Genomic DNA, 12,428 nt, shown 5'->3' on the forward strand with positions numbered 1-12,428 from the left:
CCCATTCCGTTGCTGTTCAACATTAGGACTCCAAATGCCGTTCCGTCTTCTTCAACACCCATGAAAAAAGGCTGGTATCCGTATAAATTCCACGGTTTCTACAAGATAATGACAATGACAAAGAAAAGAAATGTTGATTTATACCAATATCTACACACACACACACACACACACACACACACACTCACACAGACCCACACTCACACACACACATGAGAAAAAATTGTTCATCTTACTATACGAAAATAAAATAAAAGACTATTGAACGAAAGAGCACAAAACTTTCGAAATTAGATAAGATTGGGCTTTGCCCCTCTTGACTAATCAAGGTAAATAGAATAAAAGAGGGATTTAGAATTATAATCGCAAAGCCCTTTGGCAGTACACTTCTTGTGCACTAAAGGCTAAACGGAGCTAATAAGATATCCTACAATTGATATCATTATAGTTACTATCATTATCATCACTACCGTCAATCGTGTAACTATCATAATTATTATCATTTCTTTGTGATTAGTCCATAGATCACAACAGTTCCTCTTCAATAAGAAAAAAAAAAAAAAAAAAAAAAAGCTATATCTGTACCCCATAGTAGAAAACCGGGTTACGGGCGAAAATCCCCCAAGTTTTCCAATTCATGTCGTGATGATATTGCTCGTGGACGTGCTCCCCGAATCCAAAGATGTGATTGGTTGACAGGGCTGCTGAGATCTGGATGAACTGCTCCTCGAAAGTCATGCCACCAATGGTCGTATCAAATCTGCAGATACGAGTAGGGAACAACAGACTTAGGTTCAACGTGACCTTAAAGGTAGGGGTTACCTTTTACAGACCTCCCAAAATGCAGAAAAACATTAAACATGAACCTCAGGGGACTTGTTTCAGCCACTGCTGAGAAATTTGGAAGTCAACAGTTATGTACAATTTGAATAATGCACAAAACTTAACTACTCAGTAGTTCTGTGTGTCAGCCACACTTAAGCCTTTTTGTTGCAGTCTTCTGTATTTTTTTTTTATCTATAAACACAAATCTAAAAGTATAAGACCTGATGTAATAACATATATAGAGTGTGTGGCAAGAATGTATATAGAAATGTTTGTAAGTTTTGATGAACTTACTTCACAAAATATACATGATGGACACACATGCAGTGCATGGGTCTGCAAAGGTAGCCTAGTAATGTACTGGAATTTACGGTGAGCCCCGAAATAATTCAATTCAAAACCTAACGGTCAACAAAAAACGGACTAAATGTTACCTTCCACTTTCAATACTTTATGGGAGTTTCTAAAATGATACTCTCTTCAACATACTGTATTTATACAACTCTTCATTTAAGGCATGCAAATGGGATTCCCTACCTTTAATGAATAAAATTAAACTCAACAAATTGTGGGTGATGTTGTCGCAACCACGCAGGAAAATTATAACAGTCGATGGCGTCATTTTCTCCCTACTTTATAGCCCTTACAAAATTACCAATATTTCTGTCAAAAATAAAGTAAAAGAAACCCTTCGCCTAAAAAAAAAAAGAGACACTTCTGAGACACAAAGATTGAATGAAACAATTAAATTTTGATTGATTTCGCATAATAATGAAGGTTTTTGTACGCGTCAATTGGGCCATTGTGTAGTGATGACGTCATCACACTCCCGAATGACGTACGTGTATGTATGCGACTGATAAAATTTAGTACGCGTGAATTGTACTCTATTGAATTTGAAGAAGCTGACATAATGAAGGTTTAATAAGGTCCTTTTAAAAAGCACAAGCATGGCAGAATTGACGATCAAGCTACACAAACTATTTGATTTTTACCAAAAAGTATCCTTACTTCGCATGTACAGTGCTATCATGCAGCACAAAGCCAAGGGATAGCGAGTAGCTAAAGGCTTCATATCACATTGGTACTTGTCAGTTAATTGCTAATAGCTGGTTTGCTAATCATACAGGTTTGAAAAAAGCAAAACTGAAATTCACATCCGGTTAGAAAGGAGGTCAACTATAATGCAAATAGGCAAAACCGTCACAAAGCATTTTGAACTAGCTTACGGAATTCGCACGAATGAATGTACGAATGAGCTAGCAATCTCATGCTGTGTTTTCCGCTCCCATTCTCGGAGTGCACATCAGTGTGGAATACGCACACGGACTCACATTGTGATTCCCGTGGAGCGTCTTGTGATCATGACTCCGAAAGGCATTTCGGTGTAAGTCACATCGTAGAGCGGATCCGTGGGAGGTGACTCCGGGGTAGGAATGTTAACGCTTTCTGGGGGCACTTCGTAACGTGTCGAAAAAGCATCATATATCTGTATTTACAGACAAAAGAGAATGAATTCAAGGTTACCGTTGGATTATTTTTAGACTTTGCAAAAGCTTTCGATACGATAAATCATGACATTTTGCTATATAAATTACAACACTATGGTATACGTGGGTTACCGTTAGAGTGGATGCGCAGCTATTTATCAAATCGATTTCAGTTTGTATGTTATGGAAATGAAAAGTCTGCACAACTACCGATTACATGTGGTGTACCACAAGGATCTGTATTGGGACCCACTCTGTTCTTAATTTATATCAACGATTTGCCACAATCCACAGATTACTTCAGTTTTCGATTATTTGCGGATGATTCGAGTTTATTTCATTCTTTTTCATCTGGAACTAAGAATATTGACTTAAAGGAAGTTGAACATAATTTCTTAGACGTTATGAAATGGTGTAATGCTAACAAATTAACAATCAACACGTCCAAAACAAAGTATATAGTTTTTAAAAGTAAACGTAGACATGTGGAGATAAATGGAAATAAATGGTACGCACAGACATTATAGAGCAGGTACATTCGACTTTCTTTCTGGGAGTTAATATAGACGAAAACTTATCGTGGCGAAAACATATTGAGTGTGTCTCTTCCTCAATGAGGAAAACAATTGGAATCATATTTAGAATTAGACAACTTGTGCCTAGACAAATCTTACAATTATTATACAACACTCTTATCCTTCCGCGTATGTCTTATGGACTAGAAGTTTGGGGATGTACATACCACTCATATCTTCAATCTATATTTTTGTTACAAAAGAAATTAGTGCGTGCAATCTGTTTCAAAGGACCTAGGGAGCATACTGGCCCTTTATTTCATCGTTTACAAATGCTAGATGTTTACAGACTATACCAATTTGTAATTGGAACTGTAATGTTTGACCTAATCCATCATACTTTACCGCATGATATCTCTGATTATTGTTTTGAAATTGACCATAAGCATGATACAAGGTTTAAAAATAATATGAATTATAAATCAATAAGAATCAGATCTGAAACAGGTAAACACGCCTTATCATATGCAGGCAGTAAAATTTGGAGAGGATTTCCTCATTATGTCAAAAAGATAAACACCCGTAATGCTTTTCGGATATCATTGCGAAAATATCTGTTATCAATATAACAATGATCCCCTATGAAAACATGTAAATAATTATGTACTAAATTCTTCTGTAAATATTGTAAATACGTTATATTATAATCTATATCATTGAAAGGACTGGCCTCGACTAGCCTGCACGCTATTGCCAGTTCTTTTTTTGCCAAACTATAACTATTAATTGTTGTGACTTTGTTGACGATGTTTGTTTGTTTGTTTGGTAAATAAATCTCATTTCATTTCATTTCATTTCATTTCATTTCATTTCATTTCATATATATATATATATATATATATATATATATAATGGTATTATTATCCGCGTGTTGGAATAAGAGCATGAAGACGATGAAGACAAACAAGTTGACATAATGCATTAGATTCCAACTTCATTTATTTGTAAACCAAATTTTCGACCCTTGCACGGATCTTCCTCAGGGTAACAGTGATATTTGTATCACTGTTACCCTGAGGAAGATCCGTGCAAGGGTGCAAATTTGCACAAATTTGCACACAAAATTGGCCGCCCTTTCTCAAGTGTTGATACTATTTGAGAAAGGGCGGCGAGACGCTCGATAATTTGTGTCCAGAAATAAACCGTTGGTGAATACAGCATGAACTTTGTTCCAGTTTTGTTACTTATCTTTTTATCTTGCCAACTAGTGGACAACCTAATCACAACATATATATATATATATATATATACAGATATGATAATCTTTCATTTATATATGAGCAAGAAATCAACACGGTAAAACACTTTGAACATTCGTACCGCTATTTGATTACACAATTTTGTTAACTTGTTTTCTAATCTTCTCATCTTTCAGAAGATTTATTGAGGCCTTCATCAGTAATATAGTTGATGAAAGATATTTAATACTCGTATCAAGTCAGCTCTAATCTCGACGCCGCTATAATGAAAAAAAATAATGGATAAAACCTATGTTTGAAAAAAAAAAAAAGTCGTTCATGAATAACGTCACTGATAAATGAACATTGTGGGCACCTTACCTTAATATACAGGTAAAAATTTTAAATGAACTCTAATCTAATTCTTGGCACTATTCTTGACTTTGTTTACCACCTTGTTATACAGAATATACCCCAATATCTATGTCAGAGAAATGCAAGAACAAGATGATGGTTCCAAAGTGCAGTGTGCATGGTTTTAACTCAAACTAGCAAACTAAGTGAATGATAGTAATATCTTTAAGATATATAGCAAGGAATACAGCCAAACAAAACCCTCATAAACTGATGGGTAACTTAACTCAGGTTTATTATGAATGTCGATAATGACCAAAATACTAAAACCTTTTTTGCACAAGCTGTTTGTTCAATTGAACTGCCATAGACTGTCATGATTGTGCTGGGGGCGTGTAGAAAATGGCTTAACTGCCGCTAATTGTATCAACAAATACAATTTGTGCTGACCTTTGCTCAAACGCACATGATAATGTTACTGTAATCTATAATTGTACATGGTCGTCCATTGTTGTTCTTTCTATTTTGAACTTGTTTACAACGTAGGATAAGCTAAACCCGCCTGGTTTGTTTTGTTTTATTTCTTCACGATATAATATGCTATGAATAAAAAAAGGCTAGGACTATCTCAGCATTTATTCATTTTTTTTTTTGTTCTGTGTTGTATTGTCATATCTTTTCAGGTAAAGTTCAAAAGCAACGCACACACAATAAAATTTACAATGGACTTAGATAAAGCAACGAAAAAGAACATCAAAGAAACAACAAGAAAACAAACTGCTGCAATGCATTATCCCACTCCCTCCATAGTGGGGTAATGTACTGGGACGGAAAATTACACAGACATTTCACAATAAAACAAACTTCAAGTAGAACACAAGAGCCCTATTTGGAATGACCTCAGTCAATATTGTATTGCGATTATGTTTAGACGGGGAAAAAAGGCACAGATAAGCCATCGATTCCAACAACACCTGATCCTCGTGAATTAAAGGTACTGTAACAGTACCACTCTGTTTTCAAGTTGACCTTATTTCACTAATCGTAATAACAAACAAACAAAAAAGTTACCTCAAAACTCCCCCCAAAATTAAGAAAATTATGACAATAAAGATTGATATGTTTCCAGGGAACAACGATGTCGGTATAGCACACACGCTTTGCCGATCAAATTATTCAATGATTTTATCACCTCTCAATTTCCATTTTGTCATGTGCACAAAAAAAAAAAAGTTTTATCTAAAGCGTTAATTTTCGTCAAAAACGCTCAGGCATTGAAATAATAATTATCGTCTTTCAAAATCGTATTCCCCGTTCAAATTTTATATATTATGACAACTGATTTCGCATTTGCGCATTCAAATTCATTGAACGTGCATACATTTTCGGCAACGGTTATTCAGTTTTGTCTCAACCTGTCTCCAGCTTAATCCGCATATTCAAATTCGCAAATAATCAAACGAGTTTATAAAAGGAGTATTCAAATTAAGCCTGAATGTCCAATAACCCTTTCTTTGCCAATGAGTCTAATATGCACAAACTTCACACAAAAACCTACGGACAGGTACTAATATTGCATGCAGAGTATTGAAAAGGGTATTACTTGTACTGTATATTGAACTGAATGTAAAACAGGTCTATGTGAGGATTAAACATGATGATGAAAACGAATAAGTACCATAAAGATTTTTTTAGAGGTATAGTAATCATTAAGGAAATTAACCTGTTAGATGAAAACCGTAACTACGATATGATAATCATGATGAAAATACAGATGAAAAAAAAGAACAACCGGGTAATGATCATGATGAGAAGAAGAATTTATATTGACGTTTATAGTTAATTTCAAAATAAACATCGTGTTGATCATGATGATGACATTGAAAATAAAAGTAAAAGTTACCCTCAATCATTACCTGGACAAAATCACTTTCGCTTACATGATGTGTGTGTGTGTGTGTGTGTGTGTGTGTGTGTGTGTGTGTGTAAGCCTATACATGTATTACGCTCTGAAACGAAACTTAAAGGCCCGAATTCACGAAGGTGGTACAAATGAAACCATGGTTTAAACCATGGACAAAAACCATGGAATGCCAAGTGTCGCATGGGATATTTCGCTACGAAATCAGTCATTTCGTCGATGAAATTATCATTTTGTAAAGAAATGACAACATTTTGTAACTAAATCAACATTTCGTCCACGAAATGATAATTTCGTTAACGAAACAGTCATTTTGTCGACGAAATGACCAATTTCGTAACAAAATATTCCGTTTGACACATGGCGCTCCATGGTTTTTGTCCATGGTTTAGACCATGGTTTCATTTGTACCACCTTCGTGAATTCGGGCCGTTGTGTTTTGAAGTACTTTCCCAGCTCACATGGCACTAATTTGAATGAAAAAAATTTGGAAGCTCATGCCAAAACTTGGAAATTGAATGTTTCCATCCGAATTTGAATTAGTGACCACTGAGTTGTGTGTGTAAAGTTCGAATATTTGAAATCTGATATAACTAAACATTAAATCGTTTGACTAAAGTCACTCCACTAGATTAAAAGATACGAATTTGGATGCGCATAAAATGAAAATGGATAACACCTTTTTTAAATTGGCATTGGAAGCCTATATTAGTGAATTCTTGCTTCTTCTTCTTCTTCTTCTTCTTCTTCTTCTTCTTTGTCCTTCTGAAACTGCAATCCCTTTCACCGGAACAAGTTATAATTATCGTTGCTGCGCTGCGAAGACAAAAGAATGATTTGATGTAGAAAATTATATACATGTGTGTGTGTGTGGGTGTGTGTGTGTGTGTGCGGTGTGTGTTGTGTGTGTCTATGTGTATGTGCATGTGTAGTGAAGCGAGGTATCATTATAACATCGTTAATTTCCATCTTTATACTCAGCATGTTTTCGATACTAATTATCACTGATTCGTGGAAAAAACCAGATCCACGGTTGCTGATTCTTTTTTTAACCTTCTATTAAAGGGATCGTATAGTTGGTTGTTTGTTTTTTTTTGAGACCTAATTTCAGGTTTCTAATGTTTTTTTTTTTCTTTTTGGTGAGATAATGAGAAACCTCTTATGAAATATGTAAGAGCATGTAATTCTATGAGGAATTCAACGTTTATTTGATGAAAATTGGTTTTGAAATGGCTGAGATATCCAAAAAAAAAAAAGAGAGCAATTCTAATAAAGTGTGGGACCCACACTTTATTACGATCCCTTTGTTTTACTTTGTTTTTGGCTGTTTCATTCATTCCAAACCCGATTTTCACCAAATAAACTTTGAATTCCTCTTAAAATGGTATGGTCTCTACTATATCATAAATAATGTTCTATCCCTTTAAACATTTCTGTTTAGCCATGCTTTACTTTATTCACTGGAGACGATAGAACAAACGTGGCCGGAATGATATGAAAATGGATTAAGGAGAAAACTTGTGTTGTAAGTCTGATGATAATGATAAAAGTGAATACGTTACTTTCAGACGCAGTCGCTGATTGGTTTGTCTCTCCAGCGAGGCTTTCAGAGTGACAATTGGAAGCCCGTAGCCACGTTCGCCCACAATGTCGGCTTTACTGATTGTGGCTACCCAACCAAGCTCCGTGGTGACGTGTTCTATGGAATTGTAACCGAAGCTCGGAGGATAGAAACAGAGCGGGGCCTGTATTTGTTTTGAAAGAAATACAGTTTATGCTAATATAACATTCCTTGCCCCGTCGGAGGAAAACAAACATCGAGAAAACGTTCTATGTATTTAAAAACTCAATATAATTTAATCATATTGATATCAATGATTGATACTGACAGTATTATCTACTGATCCAGATGTTTACCATTATTATTGTCATCCCGTCAAAATGGTAGCGTCATTCATTGGTTTTCTTCACATATCATCACGGAGAACCGTTAAGTGCATTCAAAATATATACGCTTGTTCAATTAGATTGCTGAGAACTGTCAATACATAACCTCACATATGCGGTATATATATATATATATATATATATATATATATGACGATATCAGCGACAAAAAAAAAACAAACAAACAAACAAAAACAAAACAAAACATAGCAACATCAGACGTTGCTGACATCAGACATCAAGAACAATCCAGAAAGAAGCTACACTGCTATCCGTACCAATTCGTCCAGCTCTACGTTCTTCCAGAAGCAGCCGCGTTCTTCACAAACAGACTGGCTAGGGTCTATACTCTCAGGGTGACAGTCGATACGTTGGGCATCTATCACGTTTCTGTAGAAGAGTTCGTCGTTCGTCTCGACCGGATCTTCTTTCCCTCCGTCCCACACTGTATACCACAGGGACAGGAAGATGGTAAGGCCGACGACCACGGCACAGCTAGCGATGACCGAAACGAGTATGACTAGTTTGCTCGGCATTGTTGTATTCAAGGTGGATCCACGAGGTGTTATCGCACGTCAGCCCTATGGGCGTAAAATGTTTTGCAGCAAAACGTATTCCCAATGATCGTGAACTTTGCCCCCCAAACCGTGTTATTTGGTAACGTACTATGATAGAACAGCAAGTGCAAATTCAGATGTCCAGATTTACACAGTTAACCTGGATATAAGCGCTGTGATACATGTTTACTCATTGCAAGATGGCTAAAGTACCCATATTGTATTGTATTGTAATGGACATAAAAATGTACCCCTCTCTCCCATCTTGGTACGCCCTCTCTCCCTCTCTCTCTCCCTTATTCTTTCTCTCTCAGCCTCTCTCTCTTCCTCTCTTGAAGAGTCTTATCCATCTATCAAAAAAAAAAAAATTGATCCCAGAGTTTTCTCCTAATTACAAGTGATTATTGGTCATCTTGGTGTTTGTTTCTTTGTTCCTCTGTGTTTGTTTCTTACTGCAAACATTTCGTCTTTTCTTTGCGATTTAACTATCATCGTATTATCGTTTGATGACGCTTGTTGCGTTTACGCTGACGGGCGCTTATTTCCCATTGAAAAACATTAAAATAAAAATCTAATAGTGTATCATTGTGGCAGATAACGTGTCTCAAATTGAAGGGTCTTATTTGACAAACATAAACAAAATACCAATTTGAAAGATAAAAAAAAGGTCTACCATGGAAGACGTGTAGCTACTCTAAGATTGAATTATGATAAAATTAAATGCTGCCCAAAGCTATGCAAATTGGAAAATATCATTATTCCTGGGAGACTAGATTTCTTGTAGATCATTAGATGAGCACGGATAGAGTAGTCGGTGAATAAGAAAAGCTCCATTAGATTTTATTTTTCTCTAAAACAAATCATGCGCTGATTTATTTACACAAAATTAATGTTTGTCTTACGGGCACATGCAATGAATCAGGCGACACAGGGAAATAAGTGTAATAAAGTGATGCGGTAATAAGTATCAGCAAAATTATATTCTTACAACGATTAGGCCCTAAAAAGGTGAATAACATCATTTAAGTCAAGACCAATTTGAAAGAAAGCGTCGTGAAATTACCATCATACACTCGTCATCCGGTGTAAAATCATATAAATTATATTCTGTATCAATTGTATCACCTAATGTTCTAAGTACACGTAGTACTAACTATAAAGCATTCAGTATCATGACATTGCCGGTGACTGTGTTACTACAAACACATATACACACGTAAATATGTAAAAGATAAATGTAAAGATGATTTCGTGTTATAAACCAAGGTTGTTTACTTGTCCAATCTAGACAAACATTCATTTTTGCTTATTTACATCTTAACTCTATGAGTGAAGGACATGAGGAGTCAAACGAATATTATACTATTGTGTTTGTGATTTCCAACGTCATTACAATTAAAAGCCATTCGCCTTGAGAATAGAATTACTTCATTGCAACATAGTAAAATCGGAAATTGTACGCCGTTGCATGAATATTCACTCACGCAAGATATGTTTAGATACCCTCATCTTTATAGTTAGGCGCAGGTTTGAGTTACCAGGTTACTTCAAGGAAATAATACAGAGGCAGACTAAATGAAGTGCACATCGACAACGCTAATGCTCCCTCTGGGGAAAGGAGATGTTATCATGATTACAGGCGCACGCACTAATACTCTTTTTTTCTTAAATTAATCACTTCATAAGCCGATTAATGATATGATCAGCTTCACAACATTTGTGCCGCTATGTTACCCTGGGTTTTCGGTTAAAAACCCAGCAAGACATCACTTTCAAGTCAGAACTCATAGTTGAGGATTTTCGTTAAAAGCAGATTACTCGGTAAGAAAAGAGGAAAATGTAATGTTTTAAACATCCTTCGAGAAAACGCAGATGATGATGGTATAAAAAACAAGAAAGCATATGACACATGGGAATACGTGAAAGTATTCGAAACAAATCATTGGTTGGTAAGCAACCGTCGCTAAGCAACCGTCTTTTACGTGAACCGGTATTGATCACACTTACTTCATCCGTTTTATTTCACATTATTTTCCTTAGCTCTATTGGAAGAGAGAGAGAGAGAGAGATAGAGAAAGAAAGACAGACAGACAGATAGAAAGACAGAAAGACCATAACACAACCCTTTCTAAATGACTGCGTATAATCGCTAAGTCAAATAAGGCAAACAATACATCACATAATCAAATGCGCACGAAAAGCCGATTCTTCTAAAACAAAAATTAAATCAAATTCAGAGAGGTAATGAATGGGCATTCTCCCCAAACAATATACTTAGTATGATACTCTCTGTCTCTCTCTCTCTATATATATATATCTTTCTCTCTCTCTCTCTCTCTCTCTCTCTCTCTCTCTCTCTATATATATATATATATATATATATATATATATTTATATTTATATTTATATTTATATTTATATTTATATTTATATATATATACAAATATATATATGTATATATATTTATATTTATATTTATATATATATATATATATATATATATATATGAAGCGAAAACTTTTTTTATTATTTTTTATTATTATTATTATTTATTATTATTACAATTGTTTCTGGTCAGTTTTTCCTTCCTTGTTTCAATATATATATATATATATATATATATATACATATATATATATATAGCGAAAGAGAGAGAGAGGGGGGGGGGAGGGAGAGAGAGAGTGACAGACTTCAATATTCATGGTCATAATAACAGTAACAGTAATGCAACATCATTACTGCCCTCTTGTGATTGCACACAAAAGTTATTCACTCGTTCATTATCTATGACAAATATTGTGCTTGTAGATGATTCAATTAATGTGTGTTCTAGAAATATGGAAATCAAACATATACCCCCCACTACTCTCCACTCTTTTCCTGTATGATTATACTGTACATAATTATGATCATAAATATATAAGGAGCAAATAAAATCTAAATGTTTGTTACTCTACAAGAGATCCTGATATTTTTGAAACAATACAATCACTCACACAAAGAGATTTATCTCAAGCTTGGATTGAAATGTGCTCAAGGAACTTGATTTCATTGTCTCCTACAGGTCGACAATCTAAGAACTACACGTACAAATGATCGATCACCTGATTTTATGTTTGTTTTGTATGATGGGATTTTCAATAAAAGTGAGCTGCAAAGACTGTGTAGGCTTGTTTCTGAGATCTCAAAAGGAGTTTGGTGATGTAAGTTTGATCAAAACAAGGAATAGCTTTGTTGCCAAATTACAATGTTGCCTGAGTGACATCATATTCAAATTAAGAGCATGACCATGACTATGTGATAATAGGCGTTATATACTTTACAGTCGACAAACCACCTGAATCACGCGAACACAGGGTTGTAAATTCTTGTGTGTAAACGTGCAATGTAGGCCCTCTCTTGTGCGAAAGATACACTGTCGTGCATTAAGAGTCAATCCAGTTTTTACAAGATGCACTTCCGCCTAGGGGTAGCAATAGCACTGCATAATACGAACGAATGTTAGTAAAAGATTAGCTTGGAAGGGGAAATCACTGATAACATTTGCCTCCATTACCTGAATGAAATTAATGATACAAAGT

The 12,428-nt window shown here is 35.1% G+C and overlaps 1 protein-coding gene across 1 annotated transcript in view; it reads right to left on the reverse strand.

The window, feature by feature from the left end:
* The window catches only part of LOC140244363 (sucrase-isomaltase, intestinal-like), a 34,901-nt gene extending 26,075 nt beyond the window's left edge, over window positions 1–8,826 (reverse strand). Inside the window, exons 1-5 of the mRNA XM_072324004.1 lie at window positions 8,569–8,826; window positions 7,906–8,088; window positions 2,160–2,314; window positions 586–760; window positions 2–98 (exon numbers count right to left, since the gene is read on the reverse strand). Of these exons, the coding sequence (XP_072180105.1) occupies window positions 2–98; window positions 586–760; window positions 2,160–2,314; window positions 7,906–8,088; window positions 8,569–8,826 (868 nt within the window). The remainder of the gene's footprint in view (window position 1; window positions 99–585; window positions 761–2,159; window positions 2,315–7,905; window positions 8,089–8,568) is intronic.
* Between the last annotated feature and the right edge of the window lie 3,602 nt (window positions 8,827–12,428).

This window comes from Diadema setosum, chromosome 21, assembly GCF_964275005.1.
Source record: "Diadema setosum chromosome 21, eeDiaSeto1, whole genome shotgun sequence".
NCBI lineage: Eukaryota > Metazoa > Echinodermata > Echinoidea > Diadematoida > Diadematidae > Diadema > Diadema setosum.